The sequence below is a fragment of the Macaca nemestrina genome, chromosome 16 (assembly GCF_043159975.1).
Source record: "Macaca nemestrina isolate mMacNem1 chromosome 16, mMacNem.hap1, whole genome shotgun sequence".
Classification (NCBI taxonomy): domain Eukaryota; kingdom Metazoa; phylum Chordata; class Mammalia; order Primates; family Cercopithecidae; genus Macaca; species Macaca nemestrina.
This window is the reverse complement of record NC_092140.1, coordinates 81,443,608-81,465,192: the sequence shown is the minus strand read 5'-3', so window position 1 is coordinate 81,465,192 and position 21,585 is coordinate 81,443,608. Positions and strand designations below refer to the sequence as shown.

The 21,585-nt window shown below is 42.3% G+C and overlaps 2 protein-coding genes across 4 annotated transcripts in view; both read left to right on the top strand.

The window, feature by feature from the left end:
* Positions 1-2,937, top strand: part of LOC105490655 (solute carrier family 25 member 30) — a 75,719-nt gene extending 72,782 nt beyond the window's left edge. For all 3 annotated transcript variants that reach the window (XM_071081350.1, XM_011756494.2, XM_011756495.2), the window contains one exon: positions 241-2,937. In XM_071081350.1, coding sequence (XP_070937451.1) covers positions 241-282 — 42 coding nt within the window. In that variant the 3' untranslated portion in view covers positions 283-2,937. The remainder of the gene's footprint in view (positions 1-240) is intronic.
* Positions 2,938-20,498: 17,561 nt separating this feature from the next.
* LOC105490656 (component of oligomeric golgi complex 3) overlaps positions 20,499-21,585 on the top strand; it is a 72,067-nt gene continuing 70,980 nt past the window's right edge. The window contains exon 1 of the mRNA XM_011756496.2: positions 20,499-20,777. Within this exon, the coding sequence (XP_011754798.1) occupies positions 20,604-20,777 (174 nt within the window). The 5' untranslated portion in view covers positions 20,499-20,603. The remainder of the gene's footprint in view (positions 20,778-21,585) is intronic.

Here is a 21,585-nt window from a genome sequence, read left to right as displayed (position 1 = left end):
GATGATGCCACGGGATTTACATATCTCAGCTGTGATCTTTCTGTTCCAAGCTGACCTTGGAAGGCTTATGGGCAGATAGTTTGATGTAGTTAAGGATGGAACCCCTTTTATTTAATCGTGTCCATAGCGTGGGTCTGCCTGTACCTATTTGTTATTAAGTGTGTCATTTGTAAGTCTGTTGTTATGCACTGGAGTTGTGAAGATGGCATTTTCTGTGTCATCCTTAACCCATAACCACAGTTCTTTGTGACATACGAGCAGTTGAAGAAATTGGATTTGTGACAAGTCAAGGCTGCATGAGACATCTTTCTGAAAATGGTAACTTCTGAAACAGCAAAGCTTCCTGTGTTTCACTCTGCTTCTCACTGCTTGGCTCATCACAGATTCTGGGATGTGAGCAACAGATGAAGATTGGGTTAGTTCAGATTGCTGTGTGTTGGCATTGGATGCTCTTTATCAAACGTTTAATGGCATAAACTAACATCCAAACACTAGTCTTTACCGTTGGAGCACCCTTCAACATCAAAGATAATATATGAAATGCATGTTTCTTGCTAAAGAAAACTTGCAAGAAAATCAGGAGCTCTGGATTGTTTTATTCAGGGAGAGTAGCTCCTGATGCATCTCAGCTCATGACTGAGAACATCAGACTGCTCTAGAAAAGCTCATCGGAACCATGGAATGGAGCCTCCGAGAAGATATTGTGGTTTCTGAATTTCTGGGAACTTTTGCTCCTTGTCAGCTGAAGAAATTTCATGTATGGAGACCTGGACTGTTCAACCCCAGGTATAAACGGTGCAGGAAATGGATCCTAGGAATATCGCACTGCTTTATAATTTCCTATTTTGGCAGGATCTTCCACTTATAATAAGTGATTTTAAGCTTTTGAAGACTTGACATTTGTGAGAAATTGTTACAAAGTAATAATCTCTAAATTCGTGGTGGTGTTATGCGTTGGCTTTGAAGGTTGCAAGGTCTGTATTGGTGGGAGGTGTTTTCAAGCAGCTTAGGTTCTGTCTTAGGTAATGTTAGTAATTAGCTTTATGATTTTTAGCAAAAAAAAAAAAAAATGTATTTCCCAATGTGTAAAATGGGGATAATAACATCTATTGATGTAGAGGGTCAAATGAAGAACAAAAAGTAGCTGCTGCTACTTGACTTGAAATGTAAGTATGTTTACATCATGCTGTGGAATAGCTCTAAACAGTCTATGTAGAAGAGGAGCGTGTTATCCTGGGCTTCTCATGGTAATTGTGAATGAAGCCCTTTGTTAAGGTCTTATTAAAGAAAGAACACTGTATAAGTTCAGGCTTTAGTACATTTTCCTTAGCAAAATGTTGGTAGTGAATCAAAGAGTTGATTTCTCCAGCTTTCCACTTTTTACTTTAGTTTGTGCTGTGCCTGCCTTGGACTTCCTGTTTAGTTTGGATGGAAAATACCTGCTTGAAATTTTAACAATGATTTCTTTAGTGCATCTATTTAGCTAGTTTCTGATAGGTGACATGTAATATTTTCCCTTTTTCTTTCCTTCTATAGACACAATAAATCATTCTCCCTCTTCTTTTTTTCTTTTTCTATTTTCTTATTCTTTTCTCTAACCTGCTTCAGAGAAAGAGCCCTCTTCCTTCTTGTCTTCATCTTACTCTTTGCAGAACAAAAGATGACTATGAGAACCCCAAGAACCTCCACTTCCAGAAGGCAGCCACAGGACAGGGAACATATTTATTTGGGTCCCTTCGGTTCCCCCTTTGAGAACAACATTAAATACATGCTAGCTGGGGCTCCAGGGCATTCTCCTTCCACAGTAGTGCGGCCAAATTCCCAGTTTGGCCAGTCTCTTCGTTGAGACAGAATAGAAGGAATGCAGGGTTTTGTGGGGGATCAGATAATTTTTCCTCCCAGGCATTTTTCCCTTGCTTTCCTTATGAATGAATGGTCCCTTTGAATATTATTTCCAAAAGTGAGAGCTAAGACAAAGTCATCAAAAAGAGAGGATAAAAGATGGGAGGGTTTGGGTAGGGTGACCTGTTAATTGCTTAGACTCAGATGAAAGTCCACCTCTCCCTGGGCAATCCTAGAGGGCAGCAGAGGACCCCAGAGCTCATTCAGGCCTTGCTCCTGGTTCTAAACTACACCTTAGGACTTTTTCTTCTTTCCAAAACATTCCATTGATTTTATAAAGACTTTCTATAGTGAGGCTTTCACTGTTGAGATCTCTGAGTTTAAAGATTGCTTTTCTTGAACCACTCTTTTTTTAATGTAGAAAAATTTTATTTTTTCAAATGTGCATACGATTTTTAAAACAGTAGAAGCAAATTCATTCTGCAGACCATGTAAAGAGTGAATGTCAGACAGTATTCATTATTACCAGTTTATTCAGATTACGTACATGTTCCTACCAAGGTGGAAAGAAATTCAAACCTCATGGTGAAACTAAGCATGATTTAAGATAAAAGCATAGTATTTCTTCAGTGTAGATTTGTTAAGTGCCTTATTGAACAGGATCTTAACCTACTTTTTCTGTTTTTTTGGAAGAGTTAATGCAATTGTTGAAGCTTCTAACCAAGAAACAACTTAAGGAATCGGGAGACTTGGTCCCCTTGTTTTCAGGGGTCTGGCTGTAAGTCCCTCCCCACCTTTGGGTATTCTTAAATATGCCAAAAGGAATTCTAGTTTTTATAACCAATGGGTTTTTTTTGTTTGTGTGCTTATGGATTTGTGTAATCATTGATACTTAATGTTGTGGATTCGTAATACAAAAAGTGGCTCCTGTCCTTTATATTTATTCATGTGCTAGAAATAGTACACATTATATAGAGTATGAAGTTTTCATAAGCCTTTATATTTCAAGCTCTTTATTTAAACATTGTTGGAATATGTGACATAAGCCTTGTTTCATTTATTTAATAAACTGGAGTAATATATAATAATAAAAATGATTTCTGGTTATTTCAGATAAATGGAAACATTCAAACAAAGGCAAACTACGTGGAGTCTAGAAGGCTGGAGTAGAAATACTGTTGCAGCTGCAGACATTTCTCTCTGCATGGAGAAGTTGCTGGGATAATCTTACTCATTGCCTGGCACCTGTGTGGTTCTCCTCCCCCGCTATCCCCCCTTCCCATGTATGAAATACCTGGCAGCTCAGTCCAAGCCAGTGAACTTGATTTGAGGACTGGCTTCGCATTCGAAAATACCAGTGGGAGGACGTCAGTGACGTGAACTGTCCCATCCCCTCAGCCCTTCATACAGTGTTGGGTGTTGCTAGAGGCAGATGGAGGGATCCTTGGTCAACTGTGGACCAGGCAGGGACACCTGGGTGGCAGAAAACAACCAGCTAACTCAATGCGAAGTGGGTTCATTAATCTTTTTAGCTGAAACTATCCTCTAGGTGCCTGTTTTAGCATGTGAATTAAACATAGTTGTTTATTTAAAAACGAACATTGGGAGCCAGGTACGGTAGATCACTTGAGTTCAGGAGTTCGAGACCAGCCTAGCCAAGATGGTGAAATCCCATCTCTACTAAAAATACAAAAATTAGCCGGGCATGGTGTCATGCACCTGTAATCCCACCTTCTCAGGAGGCTGAAGCAGGAGAAGCTCTTGAACCCGGGAGGTGGAGGTTACATTGAGCTGAGATCACTGCACTCCAGCCTGGGAGACAAGAGTGAGACTCCATTTCACAAAGCATAAATAAATGGTAAAATGGGGGAAAGAGGGGAGCTATTTTTTTTTTCTTTAATTTTATTTTTTAGGGTGGTTTTAGCAAAATTGAATGGAAGGTACAGAGATTCCCATGTACCCCTGTCTCCTCCATGATCAACATTCTGCACCAGAGCAGTGCATTTATTACAACTGATGAACCTATTTGATGCATCATTGTCACTCAGAGTCCATAGTTTACAGTAGAGTTCACTCTTGGTGTTGTACATTCTGTGGATTTGGATGACTGTATAGTGATGCATATCCACCATTATTGTATCATACAGAACAGTTTCACAGTCCTAAAAGTGGGGAGATTGGCCTCAATTCTCCTACCTAAGAGACTGAATGACTTATCCATATATGGTTGCCTCCATATGAAGAGCAGTGAGAACCGCCAGCTGCTGGTGTGTCTCAAATGCCTGTGAACAGTGAAATCCTCACTTGGATGGCGGCACCTGCTAGACACAATTGGCTTTAAATCCAGGATATTTATTTTTAAACCAGCAGCTGGGGAAATGTGACAGGATAAATTTTTGGTAGATTACAAGTAGATTCATTCTGTGGCAAAGGAGGGAAATAGAAGACAGTGTATAGATCTGTTTCTCAAAAGGTTGATGTAAATAGTGGAACCATGAGTACCAAGAGCAAAACATTGGAAACAACTTATATGTCTGTAAGCATCCCCTGCTTTCCAGACTACGGCCCCTCTGTATAATGGCTTGCCATGTTCTTCTTGAGAAGAATGAGTTCCATCTCAGCCTGCTGAGATTTCTTTCTTTTTTTTTCTTTTGAGACAGGGTCTTGCTTTGTCGCCTAGGCTGGAGTGCAGTGGTGCATGATCGTGGCTTGAGCCTGGTTAATTTTTGTATTTTTACTAGAAACAGCGTTCCGTCATGTTGCCCAGGCTGATCTCAAACACCTGGATTCAAGCGATCCGCCCACCTCGACCTCCCAAAGTGTTGGGATTAGAGATGTGAGCCACCGCGCTTGGCCAAGATTCCTTGATGGTCAAAGAAATCAAAACGTCTGTCAGCTAGTGTTCAGTTCAGGCTGAGATGAAAAAATTTTTTACTTGTAAAATATATATAACATAAAACGTGACCATCCTAACCATTTTTAAGTGCCCAGTTCAGTGACATTAAGCACATTCACATTGCTGTGCAACCGTCACCACCATCCATCTCCAGAACTTTTTTGAAATAAATGGTTTTGAGTAGATTTTGGTTTTTAATTTATTTAGCATTGTATGTCCTTGTAGCCCTGGTACAGCCCAAGCTGGAAGATAAGAGCCCCAACTTCCATCTGAATGCTTGGATTTTTCACACTTGTGAGAGGCTCCCATAGTTCCCTGAACTGATCTAGAAATAGCAACTATCGTGCCAAGCAAATATTTTTCATTCAACCAGCCTCCTCCCTGGGCTTCGAATCCTTTCATATGAGGAACAAAGCCAAACACCAGCAGTTGGTGATTGCTGTTTAGGTCACTCTTCAGTGCTGTTCCTCAGCATTCTTGTATCTATATACAGACACGGGCTTACCGAACACAATGCAGAGTGGTCCAGTGCACAGCTGCTTTTGGGTCCTGTAGTAACTGGTGGTGCCTGTAAAAGTCCCAGTGCTTTGGGAGGCCAAGACAGGAAGATTGCTTGAGCCCAGGAGTTCAAGTTTTTTTTTTTTGATGCAAGGTCTCTCACCTAGATTGGAGTGCAGTGGTGTGATCTCCGCTCACTGAAACCTTCACCTCCCAGTTCAGGTAATCTTCCCACCCCAGCCTTCCAAGTAGCTGGTACTACAGGTGCACACCACCACACCCTGCTAATTTTTAAATTTTTTGTAGATATGGGGTCTCCCTATATCGCCCAGGCAGGTCTTGACCTCCTAGGTTCAAGAGGCCCTCCTGCTTCGGCTTCCCAAAATGCTGGGATTACAGGCAGGAGCCGCTGTTCCTGGCCTCAAAAATTTTTTAAAAATTGGCTGGGCGCGGTGGCTCACATCATGAGCTGGGTGTGCACAACAGCACTCTGTCAGCAAATGGAGGTGGTATGGTATATACAGTGTCAAATTCAAACAGTTCCTGAAGGCATGAGTTGAGGCTGAGATATCTACTGCTGCCTTTCCCTCAGACCACACGTGTAGCATCGTAGGCATTTCCCTATGGCCAGTCGACAGAGAAAGAAAAAACTGAGGCCTCATTTATTGATGGTTCTGAACAATATATAGGCACCAGATAGAAATGAATTGCCACACTGTGACAGCCCCAGTCATGAGTATCACTGAAAAATAGTTGGAAAAGAAAATCTTCCAAGTGTTTAGAACTCCAGGCAGTATGTATATACCTCCAGGACTGGAAATCTTGAATCCATGATCAAGGACAAGATAGTTAATCTCCATTTGCCCTCAGATCTATGATTTCTGTGCCCTGCTCTATGTTTTTGGATGCTGGCTTCTTGCATGACTCAGAGACATTACTCAGATTCCCTTACCTTCTGGCTTCCAATTGCATTTAACCAATGAAAAACACTAGCAGGAAATTGGAGGCAGAGAGAGAAGATGGTATTTTTTCATGCTCTCCCTGCTTCACTGCCATGTCCCTGGCGATAGCTCCACAGTTACAACTGTCACTGGGCTCTGCTGTCACTATTTTCTAACCTTGTCTTCTCAACCCTACAGGTGGTAATGGTTTCCCACTATTGCTAAGTCTCTAGGTGCCTGATATGGCTTGATTCCATGTCCCCACCCAAATATTATGTTGAATTGTATTCCTCCAATGTTGGAGATGGGATCTGGTGGGAGGTGATTGGATCATGGGGGTAGTTTCTAATGGTTTAGACCATCCCCCTAGTGCTCTTTCATGACAGAGTTCTCATGATATCTCATTTAAAAGTGTGTAGCAACTCCCTTTTTGCTCTCTCTCTCTCCTGCTGGCCAGATGAAGATGTGCTTGCTTCACCTTCGCCTTCTACCGTGATTGTAAGTTTCCTGAGGCCTCTCCAGCCATGCTTCCTGTACAGCCTGCAGAACTATGAGCCAATCAAACCTCTTTTCTTTATAAATTACCCAGTGTCAGGTAGTTCTTTATAGCATTGTGAGAACAGACTAATACAGTGCCTTAACATCTATTATTGGTCTCTTTAACTATCCCCACACCTCTGTAATTATTTCCTTTACTAAAGTCTCTTTATTTGAACAATCTCAGATAAATTCTGTTTCTTGATGGGACCCTATCCAAATGCAATCTGTTAGTTCTTTCCTCTGTGTCCCTAAACCTCCTGTTTTCCATCTTCTTGTCTCGTGCTGTATTTGGAGAAATGTCTCTATATCTATTTTCCAACTTACTGTAATTCTCTCTTCAACTATTTACCTATTTTAATTCTGACAATAATATTTTTCAGTTTTAAGGATTGTTTAAAAAATATAGTTTTTAAAAAAACTATAAATTTATCATTACAATTATACATTGGTATATGCAAGGAGATTGGTTCCAGGGTCACCTGCATATAGTCAACTCCATGCATATTCAAGTCCTGCAGTTAGCCCTGCGGAAATTGCATATACCAAAAGTTGGCCCTCAGTATACACAGGTTGTGCCTCCTGTGAATACTGTATTTTCAATTTGTGTCTGGTTGAAAAGAAGCCATGTATTAGTGGACCTGCACAGTTGAAACACGTGTTGTTTGAGGGTCAACTGTATAGTTTTATATGATTATTTTAAAATCTGCCTGGCTATTTTTGATAGTCTTCTTCCCCTGTTTGATTTACTTCTTGATTTCTTTCTTTCTTTTTTTTTTAGTGATGGAGTCTTGCTGTGTTGCCCAGGCTGGTCTTGAACTCCTTGGCATCAAGTGATCCTCTTGCCTTAGCATCCCCAGTACCTGGGATTGCAGGCATGTGCCACCATGCAGGGCGTCCTTCATTTCGCATGTATATGAGAGCCATGCTCTGAAAATTATCCTTTGACAAGGGGGAGTACAGGGCCCCAGAAGTATATGATGGGAGGCTGGACCTCAGCCAGGCTGCAGAGTAGATGCCCCTGAGAAAGACATTAAAGCTGAGAACTGAGGGATATCTAGCCATTTGTAATGGTCCCCAAATTACTGGACTCCAGGCTTCTCCAGGCCCAACTGTAGCTCCAAGGTCTCTTCTCCCACCCTTGGAGATAGAATAGCATGTGTCGTTCCCTGCACTATGCTTGAGTCTGTGTGAAGGGTCTTTGTGAAGCTGCCTACAGAATTTCTCATGCATTCCTACTCCATTGTTCATGTGCTACTCTAGGACTTGGGAGTACTCTGGGCTTTTTTCATTCTCTAACACCATACTTAGGAAGCAAGAGATATATTTTGTCTGCTCTCAGAACATTTGTGAACCACCCTCATCCCCACCACCCAGACTGTAGAACCCCTTCTCAAAAACACTTGCTGCAAGACACCATCCTGCTCCCTTCTGTGGACTCCCTCTCTTCTCTAAAACACCTAGTTTCTTAAGGTATGACAAAAATAGGTGTATTTTCCCAATACCTGTTTTACAACTGAGTGGCTGCTTTTAAAGCTCAAAAACTGTCCATGTGACATGGTTGTTTGTTGGGTCTACTGTGGCAATCCTCCGTTTCGGTGGTGGATACTCAAGTCTGGCTCATTAGAATAGACAGGGAGCTCTGTGTATGTGGAAAACATTCTCACAGCATGCTTTGTGTCCAACACTGGACTCGTCACCCTCTGCCAAGCCGTCTTCTTCCATGCTCCCCTCTCAGTGAAGGACACAACCATGTGTCCAAACCAGACATCCTGACTCCTTCATGTCCAGTCAATTACACCTCAATCCCAGTGGACTTTATCTTTTTGATATCTCTTCCATTCACTCTCCTCTCTCCATGTCCACCAACACTCCTAATTCAGGCCCAGATGACTGAAACAGCCTCTACTCTGTGTCCCCACTTCTGGGTTGGCTTCTAGTCAATGCATATGTCACACCATCCAGGACTTTTCTATACGGCCAATGGGCAATGTCCTCACTGCTCTATCTCCTCAGCACAGAGGCCAAACTCCTTATCATGGCACCCAGGCTTTCACAGTCTTGTCCCTATGCACCTCTTTAACATCATTTCTTGTCATCTTTCTACCTCCAACTTCAAATTCTAATCATATTGTCAAATTTTTTTACTTCCCACAGATGTTCTATGGTCTTGCTTCTAGGCCTTAGTACATACTGTTCCCTCTCACTTGAAAAAGTTTCTCCTTCTCTGTCTTATTGCTGTTCAGATCCCAATTCATTCAAAATATATTTATTGAGCATCTACTGTATGCCAAGCACTGTTAAAGGTAGACCTTTAACAGGAAACCTACCCTCATCATCCAAGTATGGATTAGATGCTTTTCTTCCTTGCTTCCTGTAATATCACCTTATGCTTATTCACAAACACCACATTTTATATTGTATTGCACTTGCCAGTGTTTGTCTGTTTACCTTACCAGACTGTAAGCTCCCTGAATACAGGAAATGTTCTGATTTAGTATTGAATACTCAGACCAGCACACAATGTAATATGGTTTGGCTGTGTCCCCACCCAAATCTCATCTTGAATTGCAACTTCCACAATTCCCGCATGTCATGGAGGAACCTGGTGGGGACTAATTGAATCATGGGGGTGGGTCTTTCTGGTGCTGTTCTTGTGATAGTGAACGGGTCTCATGAGATTTGATGGTTTTAAAAAATGGGAGTTTCTCTGCACAAGCTCTCTCTTTGCCTGCTGCCATCCATGTAAGACGTGATTTGCTCCTCCTTTCCTTATGCCATGATTGTGAGGCCTTCCCAGTCATGTGGAACTATATGTCTAATAAACCTCTTTCTTTTGTAAATTGCCTAGTCTTGGGTATGTCTTTTTTTTTTTTTTTTTTTTTTGATTCAGGGTCTCACTCTGTCACCCAGACTGGAGTGCAGTGGCACAATCTCGGCTCATCACAACCTCCACCTCCCAGGCTCAAGTGATTCTCTTGCCTCAGCCTCCCAAGTAGCTGGGATTACAGGTGTGTGCCACTACCACCTGGCTAATTTTTACATTTTTAGTGGAGATGGGGTTTCACCATCTTGGTCAGACTGGTCTTGAACTCCTGACCTCAAATGATCCACCCACCTTGGCCTCCCAAAGTGCTGGGATTACAGGCGTGAGCACTGTGCCTGGCTCTCAGGTATGTCTTTATCAGTAGTATGAAAACGGACTAATACAGAACCCAACACACAATAAATGTTTAATAAGAGGATGAGCGAATGAATGAATGGGTAATCTGTAATGTTATGAGATCTCTAATGCTGCACAATAAGCACATACACATGCACACACACAACAAACATATAGGCATAATTACAATATATGTTTATCATTATAAATAACACATACTCATAAAAACGTTTAAAAAACAAAATACAAGTAAAATTTAAATGTAATTAAAATGACTGTCTAATAAGCCATCAAGTAAATTTACCATAATTCTATACTTAAATTGTTTCTAATTGTTTGTTAATATCCTGCTGTGAACATCTTTGTAGATAAAGCTTTTTTAAAAAAATTTAAGAGATTATCAATTTATGAAAAAGTGCTGGAAAAGGAAGTAAAAAAAAGTGAGCATTTCAAGGCTACTGATAGATATTTCCAAAAATGTTTTTACCAACATTTATACATGACTTTATTGCATGTGTTTTAATTTTATTATTAGCAAAGAGGCAGTTCATAACTTTTTGAGGTTGAAATCTTGGAAGGTAATTATGTCTTTCTTCAAAACATGCCTTGATTCTAAATATTGATTCTGAATTCTAAGCTGGGGTGCTATTTGTCTAATTCTTCCGTTATTATGAAATAAAGCCTTAGCTACTATTTAAATACATTGCCAAAGTTTACAGTGATTTATATAGTCACTGATGTGTGAATGAGAAATTGATAAAGTGAGTAAGAAAGGAAATAATTTGAAAAGGAAAACAGAGCTTCAGACCCTTGATGAAGCTCTAGAAACCTATAACAAGGGAAGTGGTTCTTCTGATAATAGGCTGAAGAGTATACATAAAGAAAGCCATCAATTCCACATGAACGCGCTCTGAAAATTCACGAGGCAGTTGTACATGTGCAGCTGTGCGTAAGAATGATTTCTTTTGAACTATTCCATTTTGTAACTTTGCTGTTTTATAAGCAATGAAGTAAAATGGAAAATGATCTGAGAAGTCTGTGTGTTCTAACGTTCCTCCTCTTTTACGCCGTGATTTAGTGTTTTGGCCCTAGTACAACCTTGAAGTAGTATAGAAGGCTGGGAGGCAGTTCTGTGAGCCTGTAATACTCATCCTTGGAACTCATGCTTGCTAAGATGTCCTGTGACAAAAAAAGTACTAATGGATTCAAATGTACGTCTTTGTGTCCCTCACTTTCATTTGTGTTAGCGTAGACGAAAAAGAGAAGGTCCTGCCCAGTGTCCTGGTTCCAATGACAGGTCTGCCCTTTACTAACTGTTATGCTGAGCAGAAACTTCCCTGAAGTTTGTTTTTATCATTCATTAAATAGGGCAAAAAATAATATCCACCAACTACCTACCCGAGTGAAAGTGAGGAGCAGATGAGAGGTGCTTTGGAAACCATCACATGAACTATTCTTGCAATGCCACGTTATCAGCAGGGGTCCTTTGTAGGTCCAGGTTTGAGTCATTGAGGAGGGCTGACCACGGTGAGGCTATGAAGCACCCACTATAAGGAGGTCTTTGGATCCTTACCATCGTCTCCTTCCCTATCTCTCCCTTTCCTCGATCTAGAGCACTTCTGCCCCTTATCCCTTAGGCATTTTTCCATCTCCAGGGGCTTATTCTAAGATATTACTGGGTGAAAAACCCTAGCAAGCAAAGAAATGTGGAATTGCAGACACTTGTAGTAGGTAATAGGAAAGTTTAACCATAGTCTGTGTCTTTATTAGGCAGTAGACAGTAGGATGTGGTGCAGTCTTTCTCAAACTTGAGCTTGTGATTATATTTTTAAAATACTTGTTTTCATTTCAACTCTTCTTTTTTAGACAGAGTCTCGCTCTGTTGCCCAGGCTGGAGTGCAGTGGCACAATCAGCTCACTGCAAGCTCTGCCTCCCGGGTTCCTGCCATTCTCTTGCCTCAGCCTCCCGAGTAGCTGGGACTACAGATGTCCGCCACCACGCCTGGCTAATTTTATTTTTAGTAGAGACGGGGCTTCACTGTGTTAACCAAGATGGTCTCGATCTCCTGGCCCTGTGATCTGCCTGCCTGGGCCTCCCAAAGTGCTGGGATTACAGGCGTGAGCCACCATGCCGGCCTTATTTCAACTCTTAAAACTGTATTAATGCATATTCTGGATCACCGACATGACAGTTTTATAGTTTAGGATTACCACATGATTTCAGCTTCTGCCTTCCTTCTTTGTGCATATAGAGTATTTTTAATTAAGCTACTAAAAAACAGCAGGGTTGTTTTAATATGCCAACGATATGTACAAGCCAGATAGAGGCAAAATGGTATTAGGGATTTACCCTGAGTCAAGTCTTCCCAGTAGTTCAAATGGCAGGGAACACATCATGCTGCTGGTATAACAGAAGCATGGTGAACTCCCAAGCAACTGTATAGCAGTAGTCAGGACTGTCTTCGTGTTGCCAGAAGCAATTTCGTTTTCCAGCAAAATAGTATCCCACATCTCACTTGAGTTGTTAATTTGAATGTTATTTGTTTTTTTTTTTTTTTTTTTTTTTTTTGAGACGGAGTCTCGCTCTGTCACCCAGGCTGGAGTGCAGTGGTCGGATCTCAGCTCACTGCAAGCTCCGCCTCCCGGGTTCACGCCATTCTCCTGCCTCAGCCTCCCGAGTAGCTGGGACTACAGGCGCCTGCCACCTCGCCCGGCTAAGTTTTTGTATTTTTAGTAGAGACGGAGTTTCACTGTGTTAGCCAGGATGGTCTCGATCTCCTGACCTCGTGAAATGTTATTTGTTATATACTGTTATATGTTAGTTGCATTTCTGTTGGCATGTAACTTGCAAGTCTATTTTGGTATAAACATCCAAAGCTTATGTCAAGTCTTATTTTTGTTGATACTTAAGCAATATAATACAATTATTTACATCAACATTGGGGATGTGCAGATTTTTTAAGGGCTTTGTACAACAGTCAACTTGGAGAAACTCTGTTGTATATAAAAGGTGTCAGCCACAGTCAGGATATCTAAGTTCTAGTGGTGACTCTGATGTCAACCACCTGATTGCAGGACGTTAGGCTGCTTATCTCACCTCTGCAGGTTGTAGTTTGCTCGTCTGTAGACAGAAAGGGCTTGACTATATAATTTTAAAATTCTCTTCCAACTTCAAATTCTATTCTTTTTTTTTTTTTTTTTTTTTTTGAGACAGAGTTCTACTCTTGTTGCCCAGGCTGGATTGCAATGGCACAATGTCGGCTTACCGCAACCTCTGCCTCCTGGGTTCAAGTGATTCTCCTGCCTCAGTCTCCCGAGTAGCTAGGATTACAGGCATGCACGTCCATGCCCAGTTAATTTTTTTGTATTTTTAGTAGAGACGGGATTTCTCCATGTTGATCAGGCTGGTCTCGAACTCCCGACCTCAGGTGATCCACCCGCTTCGGCCTCTCAAAGTGCTGGGATTGCAGGTGTGAGCCACTGTTCCCGGCCTCAAATTCTGTTCTTAAAAGACCAGAGCCTTCGTTTGGGAACATAACCAGGCACTGGCTTGTGCTATAAAGCCTGACTAAAGCCTGCAGACTTCACCCAGGCAACGGTCGAAATTGCTACAAAGCTGTTTCCACCTGCCTTGACCCCAGGAAGGAGCAGGAAGAGGCCTCCATAACTTGTGTTGACTCAGATAAGCTGGGTGTCTCTGGCCTATGGCAATGATTCCGTATGGGGTATGAGTCCGGTAATAATAATTGCAAACATTTTATAGTATTATGTGTTAAAACAGTCCTCTAGAACACAAGGTAGGTGCCATAAAGAGGGGCCCCAGCAGAGTGGAAAACACACCTTGTCTAATGTGCTTAAGGATGGAGAAGAAGAAAGCTCCCCTTCTGCCGGTGACTGCCTGTGCCCACTGGCCCAGAGCAGACTGTAGACCATCTGCCCTAGACCTCAGCCTGGAAGGAGAGTCGGGGCATGGGGACTATATGTGTGGGTTTGAATAGGTGTTAATAGGATATAAAGTATTGCTATAAATATGTACATTTTCTACATGTTTATAGGAAATTAATTTACATAATCAGAGCTAGTTGCAGCAGAGCTAGAACTAGAATTCACTCTGATCTTCAGTTCAATATTCATTTTTTAAAAACAACCCTTTTTCAAGGTGGCTCACTGCAACCTCCGCCTCCCAAGTTCAAGCAATTCTTTTGCCTCAGCCTTCCAAGTAGCTGAGATTTGAGGTGTGTGCCACCACGCCTGGCTAGTTTTTTTCTATTTTTAGTAGAGATGGGTTTTCACCACATTGGCCAGACTGGTCTTGAACTCTCGGCCTCAAGTGATACACCTGCCTCGGCCTCCCAAAGTGCCGGGATTACAGGAATGAGTCACTGCGCCCAGCCTTTTTCAGTAATTTTAAAATAAGGAAGACCTTGTCCTACTGTCTTCTACCTGCTCTGCCAATCCAACCCGTAGAGGTTAACTACACATAACAATTTGCTACGTGTTTTTTCAGACTTTTTTACTCTGTGTGTCTGTGTTTTTGAACCAGAAATGGAATTGTGGCAGGCCAATTCTCCCTGACAATCACACAGGCGTGCATGACAATCACACAGACAGGTCTACATAGCACTCCAGTTACAGAGGGATAATCCACAGCACTGCCTCAACACTGAGCAAGTAGTTAAACCTAGGGAAACCAGTGCCCAGACATCCTAGCTAGAAATGAAACATATGGTCAGTAGGAGCCTTGCATAGGCTTCTCCCTAACCTGGAGGAAGTCAAAATAATAGAGACAGTTTCACATTCCTAGTGCCAGGACCTGTCTTGGGTCAGCGGAATCTGAGACAAGTCAAGGTAACAGAGGCAGCTGTTTGAATAGATTCATCGGAGAGTCTAAGGCAGCTCTTCGGACCAAGCTGTAAAGGAGATAAGATAGAAATAATCAGTCCAGTACCACAGTAGACAGGCCTTGAAGGTACTGGGGCCCTTTAAATCAGACTTAGCAAGCATTTTTTGCCTCTGACTTGAGTTGAAACAAAATTAGTTACCAGTAGACTTAGGCAAATGCTATATTGCATGTAGGCACATAATCCCAACCTATATAAGCCCTAAGAAAATTGTAACACTTTGAGTTCGTCTGGTGGAATTATTTCCAACCTTCTCCCTGTATCCAGTTACAGCAATAAATTCTCTTATTTCCTAGTCTATCCGCTTCTCATTATTGGGCCTCAAGAAAACGCAGCCGAACCTGGCTTGGTTCTGGGAACAAAATTACATTCATACTGTAATTGATGTAACTTGCTTTCTAAATTCAATAATATATGGTGAGCTTTCTTCCATGTTGGTACTTACAGATATACTCAATTCTCCCCTCCCTTTCAGTTCTGTTAAGGTATAACTGAAGTACATTACATGTGCATGTGTATACTACACATATTTAAAATGTACAATTTGATCAATTTTGGGATATGTGTATACTTGGGAGACCATCACTATACCAAAATAACATTTTAATCACTTTTGAAAATTTTCTCATGACTTTAGGTAATTCACAGATTATATAGAAGTAGAATCCACAAAATACTTCCTTTTAATGGTTGTAAAGTATCAGGTTTGTGGTAGATTAAAAATATTACAAGTTATTTGCAGCTGCTCTCCTTCAGAAGTGGAGTCAATTTCCCTTCTCGAATCTGGGCGGTCCGTGGTGGTGTGATGCTGTGCTCTCTCTCTCTGTCTCTCTGTCAGCACAAGTGACCTTCTATGAAGGTCAAAAAAAGACTAGGGGGGCCGGGCGCGGTGGCTCACGCCTGTAATCCCAACACTTTGGGAGGCCGAGGCGGGCAGATCACAAGGTCAGGAGATCGAGACCAGGTGAAACCCCGCCTCTACTAAAAATACAAAAAATTAGCCAGGCGCGGTGGCGGGCGCCTATAGTCCCAGCTACTTGGGAGGCTGAGGCAGGAGAATGGCAGGAACCCGAGAGGCGGAGCTTGCAGTGAGCCGAGATCGTGCCACTGCACTCCAGCCAGGGGGAGAGAGCGAGACTCCGTCTCAAAAAAAAAAAAAAAAAAAAAAAAGACTAGGGGAACAGCCTCTTCAAACCTTGAGCCAGGTTTGAAAGAAGTCGAAATGCCCTGATGTCTTTATGCTTGAGAGACTGGCTGGAGACAGTGGACACAGAGGCTGTGAGCCTATGTGAGGATGTAGAGATCCATGGTCAGTTTTCAACTGTCCAGCCTGTTGCCATGTGAGTCATTGCAGCTGTGGCTCCAGACATTGTGAGCAGAGACAGATCTTTCCTAATGTGCCCTTTGGAAATTCCTGACCCACAAAATCATGAGATAATAATAAAATGGTGATTGTTAAGCACACAATTTTTGGATTAGTTTGTGTGTGTGTGTGTGAGACGAAGTCTTGCCCTTGTTGCCCAGGCTGGAATGCAGTGGCGTGATCTTGGCTCATTGCCACCTCTGCCTCCTAGATTCAAGCGATTCTCCTGCCTCAGCCTCCTGAGTAGCTGGGATTACAGGTGCCTGCCACCATGCCTGGCTAATTTTTATGTTTTTAGTAGAGACAGGGTTTCACTATGTTGCCCAGGCTGGTCTCGAACTCCTGACCTCAGGCGATCTGCCCGCCTCGGCCTCCCAAAGTGCTGGGATTATAGGCATGAGCCACCACACCTGGCCTGGATTCCTTTTTCATATAGCAATTGGCAACAGGAACAAAACTATGCCCCATTGATGTACATTTAGGGTGTGTCCAATTTTTCTCCATTAAAAACTGTCCTGTAAATGTACTTTTTTGCATATATAAGAATTTCTCTAGAATAATTTCCCAGTGATAGAAAGATTGAATGGCTGGATCCAAGGACTATATTCTCTCTCTCTTTCTCTCTCTGTCTCACTCTCCATTTCTCTAGCTTCTGTTTTGATAGGTGTCGGCAAATTTCCCTCTAAAAAGAGTGTATCAACCCCTGCCACAAAAGTGTCCTTTTTCCTTCACCCTCTGAAAAGTCTCTGACTACTCACTTCATCTCCCTGTGTTTTATTTGCTTATCTTTAAATGGAAAATAATAACCCCTACTCTGCTTACGCACAGGGTTGTGATCAAGAGATCAAAACTGAAATCTGTTTTTACAAATTTATTTTTGTTTTTTTCTTTTATGCATAGACGTGCCATTTTGACAAACAAAACTGACATCTGAATAAGATCTTACAAACAAGGTATCATCTACCGTGATATGGGGACCTTAATCATTTGGGGATAAGACTCCTCTGACTTTATCTTTGTCCCTTTCCCAAGATATTTTGTGCAATCTTGTCTCTCATTCTCTTGCTCTTTCTCAAACATAATATGAATACATATTTAAACCTTTCATGTATAGAGATACTCAATGTATGTCTTTGTTCTATCAATTTGAATGATTTTATGGGAACAATTACCAATACTTAAATAAACACATTTTAAGAACTGCAATTGTATTCGTCACGTTGTGTAGTCCTTCTGGGAGTAAGCTAAACATCACCTAGAAACAGGAAGAAATTTGACTTGTAGTACAGAGAATAACAGTGAATCCATTATAGGAAATTTGTACTTTTGGGTGGTGGTGGAGGACTAGGCAGTATTTCTTCATACAGAAAACTAGAATGAAGTAGAAGGTTCAGCATGTCGTATAACACACTTTCCACTAGATTTTGAGCAACACTGCATGGTTTAAATGTATATACTTCTATGCTACTGTTCCATACAATTAAAACACCCCATAAAAATCACTGTTAGTCTGTTCCATAGGCTCTTCTCGTGTCCTCCATAAGCCAGCTGGTGACTACTGGATCCTCCAGGCATGGCTGTCTTCCTTGGCTCCCTCAATTCCTCATTCAAGAATAGATCAGGCAGCATTGTGTTTTCCTTCATCTCCCCTCATTTGACCTGATTAAACCTCCAACCTTGGCCGAAATCTTTTCCATGGGAATCATGATCTACCTTGCATCCCTTCAGCACCATGAATCACCAGTTGGTGAAAATATTTTGGTTGGGCAAGGTGGCTCATGCCTGCAATCCCAGCACTTTGGGAGGCGGAACCAGGCGGATCACTTGAGCCCAGGAGTTCGAGACCATCCTGGGCAATATGGCAAAGCTCTGTTTCTACGAAAAATACAAATAATTAGTTGGGTGTGGTGGCCTGTGCCTGTAGTCCCAGCTACTCAAGAGGCTGAGGCAGGAGGATCCCTTGAGCTGGGGAGGTCAAGGCTGCAGTGAACCATGATTGTGTCACTGCACTCCAGCCCGGGTGACAGAGTGAGACCCTGTCTCAAAAAGGAACTGAAAATAATGCTTAGAAGAAAGTGGAGTGATCAAGGATTTACGAAAATCTGCAGTAGCAACACATTTGGGAGAGAAGTTGCTTACATTTGGCCCTTGAAGGATAATGTTTGGTAAAGAGCTGACATCGCAAAATTCAACGGGATTAATCTTATTTTTGAGAATTGTGGAACTAAAGATCACTCTGGCTTGAAGAAATTATGTTTTAGGCATTTAAACAAATAGTGTCACATGTCAATACATATCTACAAGATGACTTTCTTTAGAAAACAGTGGTGGATTGATGATGGGGAAACAGTACTCTGAAGCTGGGTTGAATATTTAAAAAAAAAACCTCATTCTAAAATGCAAAACTCATTACAAAAAAAAAAAAAAAGAAAAAGAAAAAGGAAGGAAGAAAGAAAAGAAAAGAAAATTATCAGTAATTCCTACTATCTGTCAGTGATTTGGAAATGTTCCTTCTGGCCAACAGGATTATATACTGCTTCATTTGCTTCAATTGTATCAGAACCATTTTCTCCAAACAAATACATATTTTCTGTAACATGAAATTTTAAACACTATTTTGAGATAATTTTAGACTTAATAAAACTTGCAAGAGCAGTTAAGGTATGTTCTTCACCCAGCTTCTCCTAATGTTATCATTTTACCTAGCCATGTGCAATAATCAAAACCAGGCAATGAACATTGGTACAAAACTGTGACCTAAGTACAGACCTTACGTCACTTTCTATGTTTTATTTTATAATTTTCTCCACAAATGTCCTTCTTCTGTCCTAAGATCCACTTCAGGATCTCACATTGCATTGAGATGTCTTGTCTTCTTAGCTTCCTCCAAAATGCAATGGTTCCTTAGTCTTTCCTTTGTCTTTTATGACACATTGACACTTTTGAAGAATACTGGTCAGTTGTTTTGTAGGAAGCTCTTCAATGTGAGTTTGTTTGATCTTTTTTCATGATTAGAATGACATTTTGCATTTTTGACAAGAATACCACAGAAGTTGTATCCTGTCTTCAACCCATATTGCCAGGAGTTTCATGATACTGACTTTGATCAGTTGGTTAAGGTGGTGTCTGTCAAGTTTCTCCTCTGTGAAGTTACTATTCCCTCTTGTTATTAATAGATATCTCAGGGAGATTCTTTGGGATTATGCAAATTTATTTCTCCTTTAACTTTCACCCAATCATTTTAGCATTCATCCTTAGATCTTGCCTGCTACAATTATTACTATGGTGTCCTAATGATGATTTTTTTATTTCTGTCACTCATTCTACATTTACTGATTGGAATTCTTTTGTAAGATAGAAGATTGTCTCCTCTCCACCATTTATTTATTCAATTGTTTATTTATAGCAGTATGGACTCATGGGTATTTATTTTATTCTGTAAATTATGATCTAATACTATCATTATTTATTTTGTTGCTCAAATCTACAATATGATTTAAATGGTAGAATAGAATTATGTGTCTGTACCACAAATTATTATTATTATATATTTTGAGACACAGTCTCTGATGCCCAGGCCGGAATGTAGTGGCAAGACCTTGGCTCACTGCAACCTCCACCTCCCGGGTTTAGGAGATTCTCCTGCCTCAGCCTCTCAGGTTGATTATAGGCATGTGCCACCATGCCTGGATAATTTTTGTGCTTTTAGCAGAGACGGGGTTCAACCATGTTGGCCAGGTTGGTCTCGAACTCCTGACCTCAGGTGATCTGCCCACCTCAGCCTTCCAAAGTGCTGAGATTGCAGGCCTGAGCCCCCGCGCCTGGCCTGTACCACAAATTATTGATCCAGTTCTTCAGTGTTGGACATTCAGGTTGTCTTCAGTTATTTGATGCCATTAATGATGTCTGAGATAGACACATCTTTGAATTTTTTATGTGTTTCCATAAATTAGTTTTCCAGTAGGGGAATTACTGGATGTTGGAAAAGTTTATGCTTTTGGTTTTGTTCCAAGAGGGAGAAATTGTCAACATGCCAACATGGAAATCATACACTCCACACACTCCACCCAGACTACCCAGCTGTGCGCAGAGAGGTGTAAATCCAAGTCTCCTGCCGTCAGGGTGATTTAGCTCAGTCGTCAATAATCTGTACAACACATAACAATAAAGTTATTGATGTTGAGGAAGATACTTCCGGTAGGGGCATTTCTGTTTCCATTGGGTCCTGTCGTCTCCACCTTCTACGTTTGAACCGGAAATAGTCGTATCCATTTAAAGCCACGTCTGTACTGGCCTCGGTCCCGCCCCCCACACTGCCGAACCGTTTCCGGGGTCAGGGCATTCCGGCCCGCCCCGCCGCCGGTGCAGTGCTGGACGCTCCGGTTCTCCCGGAAGTGGCCTGGGTCTCTCTGTCTGGGCCCCCTCCACCCCGCTGCTGCTGAAGGCCGCGGGGGCGGCGGCGATGGCGGAGGCGGCGCTGCTGCTGCTGCCCGAGGCGGCGGCGGAGCGGGACGCTAGGGAAAAGCTGGCTCTCTGGGATCGGAGACCGGACACGACGGCGCCGCTGACCGACAGGCAGACGGACTCGGTGTTGGAGCTGAAGGCGGCGGCAGAGAACCTGCCGGTGCCATCCGAGGTGAGGTGATGGACAGTAACCGGGCTGGGGCCACGGGGCTGGGATTCTCCTCGGGCGCCCCGGCAGGACCCCGGCCTCACCAACCTCTCCCCAGGATATCTCTCCACTCCTCCCTGGCCATGGTGGCAGATCCGGTGGGAGGGGCCTCTCACCTCCCAGGCTGTCAGGCTTCGCGCTGCCTGCGACCCCGACTCTAATCCTGCCCGGGGACGACTGTGGGGGCGTCCTGCGGCTGGTGCTCGCCGGAACCCAGTCCTCCCCCAGCAGCATGGGACGGTTGGCCCGGAGCCTTGCACCGAGCGTCTTGCCCCAGACAAGGCGTCCTGTCAGCCGAGGCGTAATCCTGCTGCCCGCTCTATCCCAGAAGGAGAGGCGGCCAACCCGAGGTGCTGTGCTGCAGGACAGTCTCCAACGAGTGCTCGTTTACCGCCTTAATGAATCACCTAGGTTGCTTTGTCCATGGGGGTCTTGGGGAGACTAAAACTTGGTCCTGAGTGACAGTTTCATTTTATCGCACATTGAACTATGAGCTCTCAATCTAGTGCAGGTTATGGGTGATCAGATTTATTTCACCTATTGCAAAGCAGTAAAAATGAATTTTATTTGAAAGCTGGCTCAGTACATTATTAAGCAGTGCTGGTTTTTGGTTTTAGTGTCAACGTGTTTGATCCACTTACCATTAGGACATTATGCACTACTGCTTCTTGTGTGATTCAATTCAATTAGTTGTAATAGCAGGAAGTAACATGAATTGTCACATGTTTGACAAACTTTTTCCAGTTTTGAGGGCCCGGTTTAGGAGGATTAT